This window comes from Panthera tigris, chromosome F3, assembly GCF_018350195.1.
Source record: "Panthera tigris isolate Pti1 chromosome F3, P.tigris_Pti1_mat1.1, whole genome shotgun sequence".
NCBI lineage: Eukaryota > Metazoa > Chordata > Mammalia > Carnivora > Felidae > Panthera > Panthera tigris.
The window spans coordinates 24,553,746-24,570,700 of record NC_056678.1 but is presented as its reverse complement, the minus strand read 5'-3'; the positions used below and the strand labels follow the sequence as shown (position 1 = coordinate 24,570,700).

At 43.4% G+C, this 16,955-nt stretch overlaps 1 protein-coding gene across 5 annotated transcripts in view; it reads left to right on the top strand.

The window, feature by feature from the left end:
• The window catches only part of RGL1 (ral guanine nucleotide dissociation stimulator like 1), a 253,629-nt gene that overhangs the window by 185,314 nt on the left and 51,360 nt on the right, over nt 1–16,955 (top strand). For all 5 annotated transcript variants that reach the window (XM_042975485.1, XM_007096227.3, XM_042975481.1 and 2 more), the window contains one exon: nt 6,129–6,206. In XM_042975485.1, coding sequence (XP_042831419.1) covers nt 6,129–6,206 — 78 coding nt within the window. The remainder of the gene's footprint in view (nt 1–6,128; nt 6,207–16,955) is intronic.

Below are 16,955 nucleotides of genomic sequence, written 5' to 3'. Positions count from 1 at the left end.
TTTGGATGGGAACAAATTATAGACCTTTTGGTTTTCTTTCTCTGGAAGAACAGGGATTATAAAACCTTTGTCCTTTTGGTCCCCTCTTCAGACAGTTGTGGGTTGGGGTTAGGGGAAAATTTTATAACCGTGGAGCATTTTGTAACTGTGAAGTGCAACAGAAATGCTAAGTACTTTTTGCTGTTAATGTGGCCTTAACTGCCAGGGACTGCTCTGGAGCTAACGTGGAGAATTGAAGGGTAACGAGGATGGAGGGCCCTTGGCAGCAGAAGCCTAGAGGGGAGGACAGCAGCTCTTTCTGTGGCTTCTAGCTTTTTCTTTTAATTTTTTTTAATGTTTACTTTTGAGAGAGAAAGAGCACAAGCGGGAGAGGGGCAGAGAGAGAGGGAGACACAGAATCTGAAGCAGGCTCCAGGCTCTGAGCTGTCAGCACAGAGCCAGACGTGGGGCTTGAACTCACAAACCGAGAGATCATGACTGACGCCCAACCGACTAAGACCCCCAGGTGCCCCTAGCTTTTTCTAATCATGGTAAAAGTGCCTGGAGAACCAGATCTTATGAGTAGAAAGCACATTGCTGGCTTCTCTGCTCAGCATAACTAGTCCCTTGTAAGAAAACAGAGTTTTTGCCTTGTTGTCTTTGACCTTTATCTTCTCTTTGAATAACCAGCTCCATGGTGGTAACAAGACCTTTCCAAGGTAGGCTTGGTGGCAGTGACCCACTTTTGAGGTCGGATTTGGGTGGAGAAGTGCCTACAGTGAAGGATATTATTTAGAGTGATTAAAAACAACCCTCTTACTGATCTATGGGATACAGTCCACAGTCTTAATCAAAGCTTCCTTGGTGTTCCAGACATCTGTTGGCTATTTCACCCGTATCATTCTCCTGAGTCAAGGTCAGCTTCTGAACATTTTTCTCATACATGACCTGTGTTCCTGTGGGTCAGTTAAAGAAAAATGCCTTGGACGCTCATGGGCTGGGGTTTATTAGAAGAGCAAAGACTCCCAGAGGCCCTTGAGTCAGCAGCTTCATGTGAGGTCTCTTCCCTTTCCTTCTTCCTCTCTGTTCTTTCATCCACCCCCAGTAAGCTGCTTCTTCCCTTCTCTTTCCTCCCCAGCCTTTCCTTCATTTACAGCAATCAATGGTATTAATTCATTCATTTAGCAAATGTTTGTTGAGTGTCTGCTAAGAACAGGCTCCATTCCTGGCTCAGGGGACAGAGCAGTGAGTATATCCCCTACAATGGCCTATCAAGTCCTCATGATCTGTCCCTATGACCTCTGTGCCTCATCTCCTTCTCTCCCCTTACTTACTCCCTTTGTTCCTTACTCCATGGCTTTCTTGATGTTTCTCAAACACACCATTCTGCCATGGCTCCCCACTCTGCCTGGAAGACTCCTTAGAAATCTGTAGGGCTCATTCCCTCACCTTCTGGAGGATTTCACATCATTGTCAAATTCACATTGGGCCTTCTCTGAATACCTTGTGTGAAGTAGCCACCTCTGACCCTCTAATGTCTGATCACCCCTGCCTGCTTTAATTTTTTCCACTGTACTTTTCACTTTCTGACTTAGTATATATTAACAAATTATTATTTTATTGTCTACCTCCCCTCACTACAGGTATGCTCCATGAAAACAGGGGCCGTATCCCCAGTGCTGAGAATAGTGTCTGAACATAGGCCTTAACAAATAGTCATTGAATGAAGACTGAATGAGTAAAAAGATGAATGATTGGGGAAATGAATGAAAATCCCAAGGTTTCTGACCTCAAAGAATGGTGCACTGGAGACATAAAATCAATAAGATAACTCTAGCTTGTGTATTCTGGTAGTGACTCAGGGACTGGGTTCTAGAGTCTGTCACAGTTCAAATCTCTGCTTCACTTAGTAGCTGTGTCTTCGAGGGCCAATTACCTCAGCTCTCTGGGCCTGGTTTTCTCATTTGCGAAGTATGAATAATAATAATAATAATAATAGCAGCATGGAGGATTATTGTGGGAATTAAATGAAACAATCCATATAGAGTGCTTAGCACGGTACCTGGCGTGTGGTAAGGAGCCAGTATTATCTGCCATTATTATTGGGTCACTTGCTGGAATCCAGTGGAGCCTGAAAAGTTCTTCAGCATTATCCCCATCCTGATCTGGTATTACTGAGACTTTTCTGTTATGGAGCGAAAATTAGAAAGTGCCTCCTACCAGAAAGACTGTCCCTGAGGACAACTTTATCGTAGGATTTCTTTGAACCACAAATGCTTCTGTCCCCTCTTCAAACACATATTAAACATTTCATTTGTTCAGATAGGCTCCAAACAATACTATCTGTCCCCTCTGGAAATAACTGTTTCCTGTTTAAATGTCAGCAACCAGTTAAACATTATGGGTTTTTTTTTTCTTGTAATTTTTAGGCCGCAGTAAATAATTGTTTAAGACTGTACTTTAAGAGGCATCTGTAAATCTTTATTTCGCCTTGTGATACAGGGAAAACCATGTCAAAAGTCGTTCTGACAATTTGTATTTTAATTTAAGTTTTATGAGTTCCCATTTAAAGAAGGCCAGTTTCTCATTGGCAAGCCTTCTTAAGAGGTTGAAGCTTTGATCTTAAATCCTAGGGAGACTTTGCAGAAATTGGAGGTGACATTGTTGACAGGTTTGTCTGTAGCTATTCTAGTGCCATTAATTAAACACACACACACCCCTTTTATTTACTCCCCTGGAGTAAATGAATTGAACTTGACTTTGGTTTTTGATTGGAAGCTATGAGAGGGTCCAGGAAACATCAAAGAAACGCTCTTAATCTAGTAAAACTAACTCTCAAATGACCTAGCTTGAACATTAAAGCGTTCTTGATTCCAGTGCGGGTCTAGTTTCTTTTCTGTAAGGCGTTAATTCCCTTTAATGATAAAAAAAAAAAGTGCAGGGGCAAATAATCATCCCCTCCGCATAAAATTCCAGAGGGTTATAGGCTCTTTAATTTTATCTCGCTTCTGAAGGTCTCCGTTGTAAAACTGTGTATGCGTTTTTCTCTTGTCTTTTTGTACTGCTTATACCTTTAAGATCTTAGAACTTTATTTCTTTTGCATTTCAATTTTAGATTTTTGGAATGGTCACAACTGTCCTAAAGCTTTTTATGATCCTAGACCTTTAGGAATGAAGGCATGGACAGGTTAAGACAAAAAGCCAGGTGGTGCCTTTGTAGCAACAGAGTAGTTGAGTAGCCTCGTAGTTGAGAGGTCTGTTTTCATGTCTGCTTGGGGAGCCCCACCAGACCATTCATTTGCCCCCAAACAAGTAGCCATCAGCCTGCCTCATGGGAGCCCAGCACCATTTGAAGCACTAAAGAGCAGTGAGCAAAAGAGACAGAAATCCTGTTCTCTTGGAGTTTATGTTCCAATGGACAATTAACACAATAACTAGGTTACACAGTCTCCACAGAAGACTGTGAAAGAAAATAAAGCAGTGTCATGGGGTGGGCAGGGGAAGCCTCACTGATAAAGTGACACTGGAGCAGAGACCCGCAGGAGCTGAGGGAGGGAGCTGTTGGCATGGGGGGTGGGGGGAAGGGCCCCAGTGAGCGCAGAGATTCTGAGGCAGGAGGATGCCTGGTGTGAGTGGAGCAGCAGGGAGGCCAGTGAGGCTGAGGAAAAGTGAGCGGGTGTAGGAGGCAAGGTCAGAGGAATCAGAGCAAGTCCCTTTGGGCCCTGTGAGGCAGGCGTGACTTTGGCCTTTCTTCAGAGTAAAACGGGAGCCACAGGAGGGTTCTGAGCAGAGCAGTGATGGGATGTGGTTTATGTTGAACAGGATTGCTGTGGCAGCTGGGCTGGATCCAAGAGACTGGTTAGGTGGCTTTGGCCTTGATCTAGACCAAAGGTGGTGGATGGAAGTGATCTAGACCAAAGCCAGGATGGAAGTGATGAGAAGTGTTTGGATTCAGGGTACGTTATAAAGGCAGAGCCCAAAGGATTTCCTGGTGGACGAGATGGAGAACAGCCTGGGCCCCTGGACTATGCACGCTTCACACGTGGTTTGCCTTCTTAGTGATGGTCCTCATTGGTCTCCAGAGTATTGTCAACCAGTCATTCTGGTCCTGATAAGGAATCTGTAGACACGCTGATGGCTGAGAGAAATATCCATGGGGTCTTCTGCACACACGTTCTGAGCAGATGGTACCAGGTTAATTAATAAGAGCTACCATCACTCACCAGTGTGAGTTGCTTAGTCCTTCTTGACACCATCTGACTGGACCTGTGGCATCACATTCTCAAAGGGGACCCGTGATAGGTCCTCACGTCATTCCAACCGGCAGCTTGGCCCTGAGTCTGAAAAATGTAGAGAAAGAACAGCGAAGTATGAGAAGCTACAGTGAAGACAAAGAAGAGGAAGATCAGGACATTTTTGGTACAAACAGCTCGAAAAAGAAATACCAGGAGCGGATCTTTCCCTTTGTGTCTCTCGTAGCTTCAGTTGGAATATAAAAGGTGTGGTATTTCACAGATAACCAGAGAGAATTAATGAACTAAGATAGAATATGACAAAAACAAAGATTCAGTCCCACATTTAGTCCCTGAGGGCTGGCGGGAGAAGAATTTGTGGATCTCTCTCGTCAGATAGGTGGAAGCTACGGTGGCCGTCCCAGAGCCCTGCTCTTCACCCGCCCTGATCTTTCCTACTTCAATAAACCACAAAGTCTGTTGTGAGAGAAGATGAGTACATGGTTCACTCTGATGGTGGCCACGGAGAGAGCCAAAAAATCTGTTTGTTTAGGAGAAATCTCATTTCCCATCCCTGCCTTGCTCATACGGGGCTGAATACATCTTAATCTAAGTTCTTATCTCAGGAAAAGCGAAGGGTGGCCCTGGAAGCCCTCTGAATAGCAGGTGCAGACAGAATGAAGAGGGCTAGGGAGGGTGGAGGCCTGTGGAAAATATGTTCAGGAGGCCAAGAAGTCCATAAGGCTGATGAGCTCGAGAAAGGAACAGGTGCAGGGGAGGGGGGCCAATGCCTAAGGGTGCAGACTGGAACCTACCAGGATAGGGTGATAGGGAGACCAGATGGGCTGGCATTCGGTCAAACCAGATGGTGGGCTTTTATTTTTAAAAGGATTTGTAAATCCTAGGAACAAGGAACATAAGGGTACTGGGGCCTTTAATCCCATTAGTAGAGGACAAAAGTGTTCTCTTTAAAAATGTAAACCTACCAATTATAGAATTTCTCTTATCAAAACTTTGGGACAGAGTACCAGCTTGTGAAATGCCAAGAAATCTCTGGCTTCTTCATTGAGAGGAAGAGAGGAACTGCAGAAATAGGGCATTTGTTGTGAGTTACTGAAAAGCCTACTCCTCAAGAATTTAAAGTGTACATTTGGAACCAAACAAAATGTGATATATTTATACAAAAGAGTCTTGCTTACATATGGAGTGGGAAGGACAGCTAACTGTAATTAGGGACTGATTCGTTATTTAGTAAATTTTGAGTTTATAATGAGACAAATTAAAAAATTGTGAAGCACCTGTCACTTTCTAAAAAGTTGTCCCCCTGGGTCCCCTTCCCTGGTTCCCTGGCTCTTCTCCTGGTTGCATAAAAATTCCGTTCTTCAGCCCTTCTCTCAGCCTTTCCTGGAGGGTCCAGAATTACTTCCGTAACCCTTCTCCTCAAGGACTTCTCCTCGAGGAGACCAGACTCGTGAGCATAGCAGGGAGTCGTTACGGGGCACGTGTGGTGGTACGAGTGTGAAGGTGGCCAAGGCACAGGCAGGGCCACGAGGTCCTTCAGTAGATGGAGCAGAGGGCTGTGTCTCCAGCCCCCAAGGAACCTACCGTCTTTGCTGAATGTGACACCTGACCCTCCCTCTGAGAGGAAAAGCCTAAGTTCTTCCGAAGAATTTCAAAGAGATGTCAAATATTAAGGGAAAGTTTTAAGTAGTGCAATTCCTTGTTAAATCACTGTTTTTGGTTAGAGTATCCATATGCCCAATAAGTAAATCCCAGCACCATCAGTTTTTGATGCTATTGCATAAATATTTCTTTCCGTAATTACTCCTGAAAAGTGTGACGGTTATCTCGTGTTTGCAATGGAATAGAGTTGCTTTCCAACCCCACTGAGTGGGTATTTTTGTTTTGATCCGTAAGGTATGGAAACCTGACAAGCCCAAACTGTGAAGAGGATGAAAGCCCCAGTTCATCAGAGTCTAAGATGGTGATCAGGAAGTAAGTATGCCTGTCTCTGCATTACAAGCTCTTAGTCAAGACTTATTATCTTAAAAGAATGTAATTCAGCAGAGTTTTTTTTTTTATTCCTTTCTAATGTTGTCATGGATTTTCTTGTAATGAGTAAAATCATATAGTTATATTTTGACCATCCGGTGATAATTCGTTTATTCATCCAATAAAAATGTATCAGGCATCTGCCATGTGCCAGGCCCTGTGCTAAGGGGAACAGCTATGAACAAAATAAGTAAGTCTCCGCTCTTATGAAGTTGGTATTTTAGCAGAGGGACAAGGAATCCACACAAAAAAGAATGCAGTAGGGTAAAGGGGACTAGATCCTGATGGAGAGTTTGATTCACAGAGGGTGCCAGGAGTGGACTTTCTGATCCGGTGGCATTGGAGCAGAGTCCCGAATGGGGTACGGGCTCGGCTTTGTGAACATCCAGGCAGGGAAAATATGGAAAATGCTCTGAGGCGGGAGCAGTGTTGGAGAAGTGGTAGGGAGATGAATGAGGCAAGAGCAGGTGCCAGAGGATGAGATCTATAAGGTAGTGGGGGCCCCAGACCCCATGGGGACTTGAAGGCCTCGGGCAGGATGTTCAATTTTATTCTAAGGAACTAAGGAACATAAGAATTTAGAGGTTCTACGAAGAGCAGGGCTATGGCCTGATTTATATTTCTGAAGGTTTTTATGCATCTATGTGGAAAATAGACTCTGGCGGTGGACGGGGGCAAGAGCGGCAGCAAGGAGCCTGGTTAGGACACTTACAAGGGTCCAAGCAAGGGCTGCTGGTAGCATGGACTTCCGGAGGAAGAGGAGTGGGGTGGTGGTGGTGGTGCTATTAGTAGCGATAGTAGTAGTAAAAGCAGGAGTGACTTGTAGGAACAGCTTCTGCAGAGATCTTGAAGGTGTTTCTAGGAGGTTGCACCGATGAAGTGGACGGGGCATCTGAGAGAAAAAGAGGCCAGGACGCCTCCAAGGGTTGTGGTGTAAGCATCTGATAGAGCAGAACCTTGGCTTTATGAGAGAAGAAAGACTGGCAAAGAGGAGCAGTATGGTGGGGAGCATGTGTCAAGAATTTCGTCTTAGACATACTAATTTTGAGACCGTTGGATGAGTCTAGATGGTTGGGAGAAGTCTGGACTGGAGGTACAAATCTGGGCATCCTCAGTTTATACCTGGTGTTTAAGGCTAGGAGGCCAGGCGTGCCCTCCTGGGAACAAAGGGCAGATAGAGAAGAGGAAGGTCCAGAGACTGAGCCTTGGTTTCCTCCAGTATTTAGAGTCAGGAAAGTAGAGGGTCCAGCAAGAGGAGCCTGGAACAGAGCAGCCAGTGGGGAAGGAGAAGAAAGAAGAAGTTGTGTCCAAAAGACAAGCAAAGAAGGAGTTTTGGCGGGGGGGGGGGTGTGTGCTGCTGTGACCAATTATATCCATTACTGCTCAGATATCAAGCAAGAGGAGCCTGGGGAGCAACTACTGTGTTTGCAACATGTTGGTCTTTGGTCCCCTTGACAAGTGCAGCTTTCGTGGATGGAGGTGTGTGTGGGTCAAGAGAGGACAGAAGTTCAGAGAAGTTTTTCTATAAGAGAAGAGAAATCGGCAGGAGGATGATCTAGAGCAAAGGAGAGTTTTTTTCATTTGTGTGTGTGTGTGTGTGTGTGTGTGTGTGTGTGTTAGCACTAGGTGATAATTTAATCTGATGAGAATAGTGTGGGAGACACTGAAGAAACATGCAGGGGTGCAGGCCACTATAGGAGTGATGTTCTTGAGTAGATGGGCTGTATGCCAGGGTGCTTGAAAGTACTCTTAGTAAATATTCATTCTTGGAGCCAAAAGTTTGGGCGGTTAATCCTATGGAATATTTTAACTCCTCAGAGAATTGACCGATGGAATCCTTTCTTCAGAAGCCAAAGATGTGAAGCTTAGAAAATTGAGTATCTTTTTAAGTCCTGAGTTAGGGAGTTTTATTATTTTATTGGATGGGCCATAACCTTCCAGAAAACCAGACAAACCAGTGTAGTTTTTTGAACGTCCAATGCAAGATGTGGTAAGTGGAACACATACTTTTATTCTTAGAGGGCTTGGGGAGGCTTCTTGGAGGAGGTGACAATTTGAGGTAGGCTCTGAAGGAGGGTGAAAATTTTGGTGGTAGGGCCATCTAGGCAGAGGGAACAGTGGGACCAAATCAGGGACACGCAGTGTATGTGACATTTTGGAAACAACACAGAACTGGTGTGGCTGCTTCATGATGGTGTCTGTACCAGGATGAGGGGAGTTGTAGAACCAAAGCTATCGCGAAGGGGGTTAATTCTCTCAAGAGAATAGGACGATCCCTGCTAAGCAGTAGACAGCCCTGAAAAGTTTTTGTAGGAAGGAACCAGTACAATCAAATAGGTGATCTGGGGACATGGCTTAGACGTACAGACTTCTTACTTAGAGTGTGGTCCATGTGCCAGCAGCATTGGCACCACCTGGGAGCTTGCTAGAAATGCAGAATCTCTGGCCTTACTGCAGACCTGGATTAGAATCTGCATTTCAGGAAGATCCTTGAGTGATTCTGCACATTTTAAGGTTTCAGAGTCATAGGATTAGGGGTTTCGTTGTACATTTTGTTTATTCACGAAAACTTAACTGAAATAGTAATTTTTTAAAAGAACCTCTTCAAATAAAAAAAATTAATGTTTATTTTATTTTTGAGAGAGAGAGAGAGAGCAAGTTTGAGCAGGGGAGGGGCAGAGAGAGAGGGAGACACAGAATCTGAAACAGGCTCCAGGCTCCGCGCTGTCAGCACAGAGCCGGATGTGGGGCTCAAACTCAAGAACCGCGAGATCATGACCTGAGCCGAAGTCGGTTGCTTAACTGACTGAGCCATCCAGGCGCCCCAAAAAAGAACCTTTTTATATATATTTTTAAGCATAAACAAAGGAGGGATACTGTAAGAATTGAGTGGCCAGCTTGTCAAATGTTCCCTCCACCTGTGACCACATGCAGAAATAAGTGTGTCGTTATCCACAGATTTTGGAGTTGAGTCAGATCTGGAGCTATCATTCAGCTAGCCACCAAGGAGAGTAACAGTCTGAAAAATATCCAGAGCTTTTCTGTTTCCCAGGGAGTGTTTTGAGATTAAATAGGTTTCTGGGGAAGTAGCAAGTTAAAGAAAATTGGTTTGTACCCTGGATGTGAAGAATTCTGCTCATTATTTTAAAGTCCTATTCTAAAACTTCCTTGAACTTGATTGTATGCCAGGAACAGTGATGTGGGGGAGACTCCAGGATAAGCTGTTTTAAAGGGCTTTACAGTTTTAAGCATATGAGTCCTTAACAAAGAGCTTCACATAGAACTCCCCTGAGGGGTCCATCATCTGGGGACAATGGTCCTTTCCTAAAGCCTCACAATGAATTGGTAGAAAGTTCTTGACCCTTTTCCTCAGACTGAGTTGCTTTTTAAAAAAATTATGCCTGATGAAAATATGCTACTTTATCTTATAATGGACCACTCTGTCCTACAAATGCTGGAATGCTAAAATCCCTTCTCTCTGCTGACCTCTTTCTTCCTTTCATTCTCCTGCTTCCCGGCTGCTTCCTCTCCCCCTCCCAACTTCTCCTTTTATTATTTTTCATCTCATTTCACTGTTGTCTTTTTGCTTTTTCTAAAGTTACCCTTCTCCTAATCATTCTGTGGCTGGAGAGGGTCACTGCTTTGTCTTTCTGAGAGAATATCGGGGAAGCATCTCCTTCTTTCCATATGTCACATATTGAAAGTTCCTCTATCATCACAGAGCTCTGGCACCTGAGATGTAGCAACAACCGAAGGCTTCCTAATGCTGGATGCACGTGTAGGAGACCTGGGTCTCTGGCAATGCTCAGTGGGCATTGCCAGAGGATATTTGGAAATATCTGGAGACGTTTTTGTTGTCTTAACGTGGTGGTGGGTGGGGGATGCTATCGGCATCGGGAGGGTAGAGGCCAGGATCTCTGTGAAACGTTCTACGGTGCACAAGACAGCACCGCCCTCCAACAAAGAATGCCCTGCCTCTAAGTGTCATAGTGCGTAGGAAGGAAACCCTGCTATATGGCGATGAGGCTGCGGTCCTCAAGTGAAAACCCTCTTTATTTATGAGTATCTAGATCTGGGTGAAAATAGGACCATGCTTATCTGGGGTTTCTTTATTCGTGTCCCGTCTTGTACTGAGGTGAACCAAATGCCAAGGTGGCCCAGAAGCCAGCCTCATAGGAGGTGAAGGGCCTTGGGTGAGAAGTCTGGAGAATTGAGGTTTGAGTCCCTCATCAATTACTGTCACTTCCCCTCTAGATGACCTAGTCACCTCACCTCCCTCGGTTTCAGCTTCTTGACCTGAAAAATGAAGTGCTCGGAACGTAAGCTGAGGCCCTTTCAAGTGTAACGACATCGAGGATAAAACTTATTTAGCTTTCTCTTCATCTTTTCAAAAATGAACATGAATATCAGAAACAGAGATATGGCCCAAATATTGAGCTTTTGAGAGGTACCCCGGACTGCTTTTTTTGATCAGAGAGGCTGTGCAGCCAGCTTTGATGAAATAGAAAAACAAAATAGACAGCTTCTTTGAGTTGCTTGTTATGACTCATGACATCATAACTGGTCGTGATGATACTAAGTACAGAGATGAGCTAAAGCACTGTATTGTGGGGTACAGTGAGCAGGACATAATGCCTACTGTTTTCCTTTGCTGTGAATCTGTCTTCTAGTGATTTCAGGTGGGAAACAGACGGTGGGAATTCAGTAACTTTCTAAGAAGTAAACATCGTGTTTTTGGGCAATGCCTTCAGTTCTGCAGATGGGGTGTAGTATGGGTGGGGAATCACCACTGAAAAACCCTCAACTATTATTTGGTTTTCCATTTTTAATGTAAAGCATAGAGCAAGGCTTACGTTTCGTACAGCGTCCCAAAATCCCAAGAGAACCATCTTCCCTGTATTTCTAAATCAACCTTTTGGAGGATAAAAGAACTTAGAAGAAGGAAAACGTGGACATACAGATGGAACAGTCAAGATGAAAGATTGGTTCCTAGTGCCTTGGATCACAATTGAGTAGTATTCTTCATGAATTTCAAAAAGTATCAGATTGTGCTGTGACTCCCACTTGTTAATTCCAGTCCTGAGTGTGCCCAGTTCAGGCTTTGTGCAGTATCGAGAACCTTTAGAGTTATCCAGCCAAAACAAGAATTCCTTGAGTTGCAAGGAATTCAACTTCCAAGGCCTCTGGATGTTGGAATCTGCCACACAGTGATTTCTGATGTTAGCGCCAGACTGTTGTATGTAATAAGCATACCATGTTTATTTCTACAATCCCTAAGCTTGCAACTATTTGGAAATCAGGAAACTCACTTCCTGTGACAGAAGAAAACATCTCTGCCCACATTCATCCCACCTGTGCCCTTTTCCTCCTTCCTGCTGACACTTTTACACAATAAAATGCTGTCTATTTAGAATAATAAAATCAGAACCAGATGGAAAAGGATACTTTCCCTAGTGCAGATTTATTACCAGCATTGAATTCAGAAGTGAAGAGAATGTAAAGAAGGGGTATTAGCCTTACAGAACCTCGACACCATGAATCTTCATTCTCTGAAATGGATCTAAAATCAGAATATGTATGTAGGTATGTGTCACCTATCTTTGTCTGTCTGTCTGTCTGTCTATCTATCTATCTATCTATCTATATCTATAATACTTAATTTAAAGAGGTTTAAGACTCCTTAGGAAATGACACTTTTTAAATTTCTTTAATGACTATTGTAATGTAGAAATAGTTCTGTTTCCTTTTCTTTTATTGACTCTCATCACTTCCCTTCTGGAGTGCTGTGTTTTGTTTTCTCAACCTCTTTACCACAGCAGTGCTCTAAACTGTTGAAATCATTCTGCTCTCATTTCTGCACATTCAGATGATGTGAATGTCATTCTTGTAATCTTTTCCCAGAAGTTGTAAATAGTGACTCCAGATTTTAGTCACCAGTGAAGAGTCATATAAATAGTAGCAATCCAAGACATTGGAAACACTTTAAAGAAAAGGGAGATGAGTTAAAGAAGGCTGGCTGTGATTCCTTAATGCCTGAGAAACTTTACAGTGGAAAGTATTAAAAAATCTTCCCAGAGAGTTTGCGACTAATATTCATTGCAGTAAATTCAAGTACCCTAAGAAAGCAGTTGAAATTAATATGGTGATTTTTTATTATAATTTTTTTCATGTGTATTTTTGAGAGAGTGCAGTGTGTGTGTGTGTGTGTGTGCACGCACACGCGTGCGCATGCACGCAGGAGATGGGCAGGGAGAGAGGGAGACAAAGGATCCGCAGTGAGCTCAAGGCGGAGCTCGAACTCACGAACCATGAGCTCATGATGTGAGCTGAAGTTGGATGCTTAACCAACTGAGCCACCCAGTTGTCCCAAAATTAATGTGCCAATTTTAACAATGGGGCAAAGAAAGAGAGGTAAAGAACAGAGCAAAAATAATATTTAAAACTTGAAATTGAAAAGAATGAGAGGCTCTAATGTGAAAGGGATATTTTTAAAAAGTAAAATGAAAGAATGGAGAAATAATATGTTGTATAAAAGAGCCTGGTATTGTCTTTAAAACATCCATAGTGGACAAGGAAAAATAGAAAGCATACTTTCAAAAGTCATTGAAATCTTGAATCAAATTGTGCATTTAAGGGAAGGGAGTAGAAACTAGTTTTCTAAGAATTAAGGAGTAAAAAAGAACGTTGGCAATCAGTGGTTCAGAAAGAAGAAAAATCAGCCACCTAAGAATCTCCTGGGGTTCTCCAAATGTGGGAGAATGGCAAACAGGCATCCCAGCCACCTCTGTCACTTGATTTGCCCTTCATCACCCTGGCCACCACCCCTGGCTGCAGTTTGTGGTGTGCTAACTAGTGTGGGGCCTTCTTCTGGGTGCTTTGTATCTTCTTTTACCATCACAGATATGCTGTGAGATGTTGTCTTCATTTTATAGGTGTCAGTGGAAGCCTCAGAAAAGTTTGGGGGGGTGCCCGGGTGGCTCAGTTGGTTAAGCGTCTGACTTCAGCTCGGGTCATGATCTCATGGTCTGTGAGTTCAAGCCCCGCATTGGGCTCTGTGCTGACAGCTCAGAGCGTGGAGCCTGCTTTGGATTCTGTGTCTCCCTGTCTCTCTCTCTCTCTCTCAATCTGCCCCTCTCCTGCTCACTGTCTATCTCTCCCTGTCTCTCAAAAATAAACAAACATTTTTTTTTTTAAAAACTTCTAAAAAAATTTTTTAAAAAAGAAAAGTTTGGGGCATCTGGGTGGCTCAGTCGGTTAGACGTCTGATTCTTGGTTTTGGCTCAGGTCGTGATCTCACAGTTTGTGAGTTCGAGCCCCTCATCAGGCTCTGCACTGACAGCATGGAACCTGCTTGGGACTTCTCTCTCCCTCTCTCTCTGCCCCTTCCTGGCTCTCTCTCTCTCTCTCTCAAAATATAAATAAACATGAAAAAAAAGTTATATATTTTGACTAAAACCAAGCAGCTGGTTAAATGAACTCTGGTATTTGAACTCAGGCCCGATGGACTCCAAGACCTAGGCTGCTCACCATTTTGCTCTTGGGCTTGCCATTTCAAACTGAACATCAGGATCTCAGGTGCTTGTGCTTTTTCACCCCATGTATGCTTCTGTCACAGTAACCGGGTTGCAGCCAGAAGTACACAAAGAACTAAGGTATATTATCACTACTGTGACTAGTGTTTTAGCTTGTTAGCATCCTGAGATCTCTTGATTTGGGATTATTTACTGTAATGTACCCTGTGTTGTTTTGCCTGGCTTTATTACTGAATGAACACCCTAAGCAAGGTCCCCAGACAGCTGTTAGAAATGTGGAAGTCAGGCTTGCTTCCTGGGGAAGGAGATGGGTTGCAGGATGTGAGGAAAGAAGAAGGAAGATCACATTGGTCAGGCCCATCAATCTGAGTGCCTGCTTCCTGTTCTTAGGGCCTTGTAGCATCTTTCATTACCAATGGAAACGCCATCCTGATGGTGAAAAGTATAGAATGCCTCAGCAGTGTTTTCATTAGAGGCCTATCTATAACATAAAAACACCCTTCTTGGACTATGAGGGATGGGAGAATAACGAGCTGCTGAGGTCCCTGAAGAACAATTTTGGCGAGTGGCAGCGTCCCTTTGTAATAGTAATAGCTAGAGATCATTGACTGCTGAGTAGGAATAGTCCCTGTGTTAAGTACTGTATATCCTTTTAATATTCACATAATAACTCCATGTATTACTAGCGCTCTCTCACAGATGAGGAGTCTGAGACAGAGAGAGATTAAGTAGCATACCCAAGGTCATACAGGGAGTAAGTGAAAGCTGGGATTTAGAGCCCGGCCTTGCCCTCTACATTCCATGGCCTCTACTTCCTTCCCGTTGATAAAAATGAGATGGGTTATTCTTAAGAACTTAGGTCAGACTCTCCTGTTTGTGTTTTTTTCTTAAAATTAAGATGTTTTTCACAACAGTTTTGGATTTCTGTAAAAATCGAGCAGATAGTAGAGTTCCCATACACCTCCCTCAGTTCCCCCTACTATTCTCACGTGAATATAGCACATTTGTTACAGTGAATGAACCAGTATTGCTACATTGTTAACCGAAGCCCATAGTTTATTCAGATTTCCGTACTTTTTACCGATGTCCTCTTTCTGTTCCAGGATCCCGTTCAGGATACCATATTCCATTTAGTTTGTCATATCCCCATAGACTCCTCTTGTCTCCATAGACTCACTCCTCTTGGCCATGACAGTTTCTCAGACTCTTCTGGGTTTTGATGACCTTAACGGTTTTGAGGTCAGATGTATTGTAGGATGCCCCTTTATTGGACTTTTTTTCTCATAATTAGACTGGATTTATGAGTTTTCGAGAGGAATCTTACAGAGATAAAATGCCATTCTCATCACATGATGTCAAGGACACACATCGTCAGCATGATTTATGACCATTGTTGGCCTTGATTACCTGGCTGCAGTAGTAGTTCTCAGATTTCTCCATGGAGAGCATCTGCCCTCCACACTCTTCCTTCCCGTACTGTGTTATTTGGAAGGAAGTCACTATGCACAACCTTCAATTAAGGACTGGGGAGTTTTGCGCCTCCTCTGTTAGGGTGAAGTATCTAATCAATGTATTTGGAAAACTTCTGTGTGGGACGTTTGTTACCCCCATTTATTAGTTTATTTAATCATCTAGATCAGTATGAAGTAGGTGGATACTTTTTTTGTGCTTTGGGTTATAATATGATGCTAGTTTATTTCTTGCTCAGATTGTTCCTGTTTTGGCCACTGGGAGCTCTTTTGGTAGACTCCCGTGCACTTTGACATGTACTTGTAGCATTTGTGGGGTTATTTGGTTGTTTGAGGCCTTCTTACTTTCTGGCACTACACGATGCCCTAGGCTCATCTTCTAGATTTCCTGCCCCCGACCTAAAATCAGCCATTTCTTAAGGAGCCGTGGTTCTTTTCATTGGAGAATGGCATCAGAATCCAAGATTCGCAGCTGACAGGGCTAGATTTATGTTTCCACAAATTACCAATTACGTAAATACAGATATTTATGTGTAACATTTTGTATCTATATTATGTTTAACACGAGTTCTTGCTGATGCCTTCAGTTCTAACCTGCTACCACATAGATCGCTCTAGTCTGCTCCCCTTGCTTATTTGTAAATTTCCTCTGCGACAGCGAGAAAAATGGCTTCCACCATCTGCCAGATATTTACTTAATTGTTCACTTTCGGTTATACATGTATAGCAGTATCGGAGTTGTTAACTCATACCCTAGCGGGAAACAACTTGATCAACTAGAACATGGTGCTTATGTATAGTTCCTTTGGCTTTAGCCCTTGGTCTTATAGACTGCCCTTCTTCTTTTTTAAAATAATGAAAATAGCTAATATTTTTTGAGGACTTACTATGTCCTAGGAACTATTCTAAATACTTTGCATGTATTATTGCTTGGCCTCACAACAATTCTACGAGGAGGCATGTGTTATTCCCATTTTACAGATGAGGAAGCTGAGGCACAAAGAGGCTAGGTTACAGCTAGTAAGCCACAGAACCAGGATCCCAGTTAGGCGCTCCAGAGACTGTTTACCACATTGGCTGTACTGCTCATGAACAACGGGCACTTCAGAACCCTTTCAGTTTAGTTTTGTTTGTTTGTTTTTTTCCTTTTCTAGTGGAGTGCAGTCACTGACACACTGGATAAGGTTTGGTGATCTGGAGTTAGATCTGTGCACAATAATTCTCTTCAGTTTCTATAAATTTGCCTTCAGATATCAGGGCCCGCACATCTAGTTTGGGAATAAAGGAGTGGACCGACATGCCTGACTTTGGCTAATTGGTTTCAGGCTTGTCTCTTCCTATTCTTGGTCCTTCCCCACCCATATTTACTGTGTATTTCTGTGTGTCCTTTCTATCACGGTCTTCCTCCCCCTCCCCCTTGCCTTGGAGCTTTTTCTCTGTAACTGCCTCATGGCCCCTCACTGGCTTCTGTGCCATGGGCTTGCCTGATGCTTAGCACTGACTCTGGCCCTGTTTGCATTTACTTTCCTGACACTCCTAATTCCTCTTTCGCTTACCCTCCTCGTGTTCTAATCCCTGCTCAGCCTCTGTACCAAAACGCACGCTGGAAATGTACAAGAAAGCATCGCAAGACGACCTTGACAAGTCCAGATAGTAATGCTTCCATCTTTTCCAGGCTTTTTCAGAAAAAA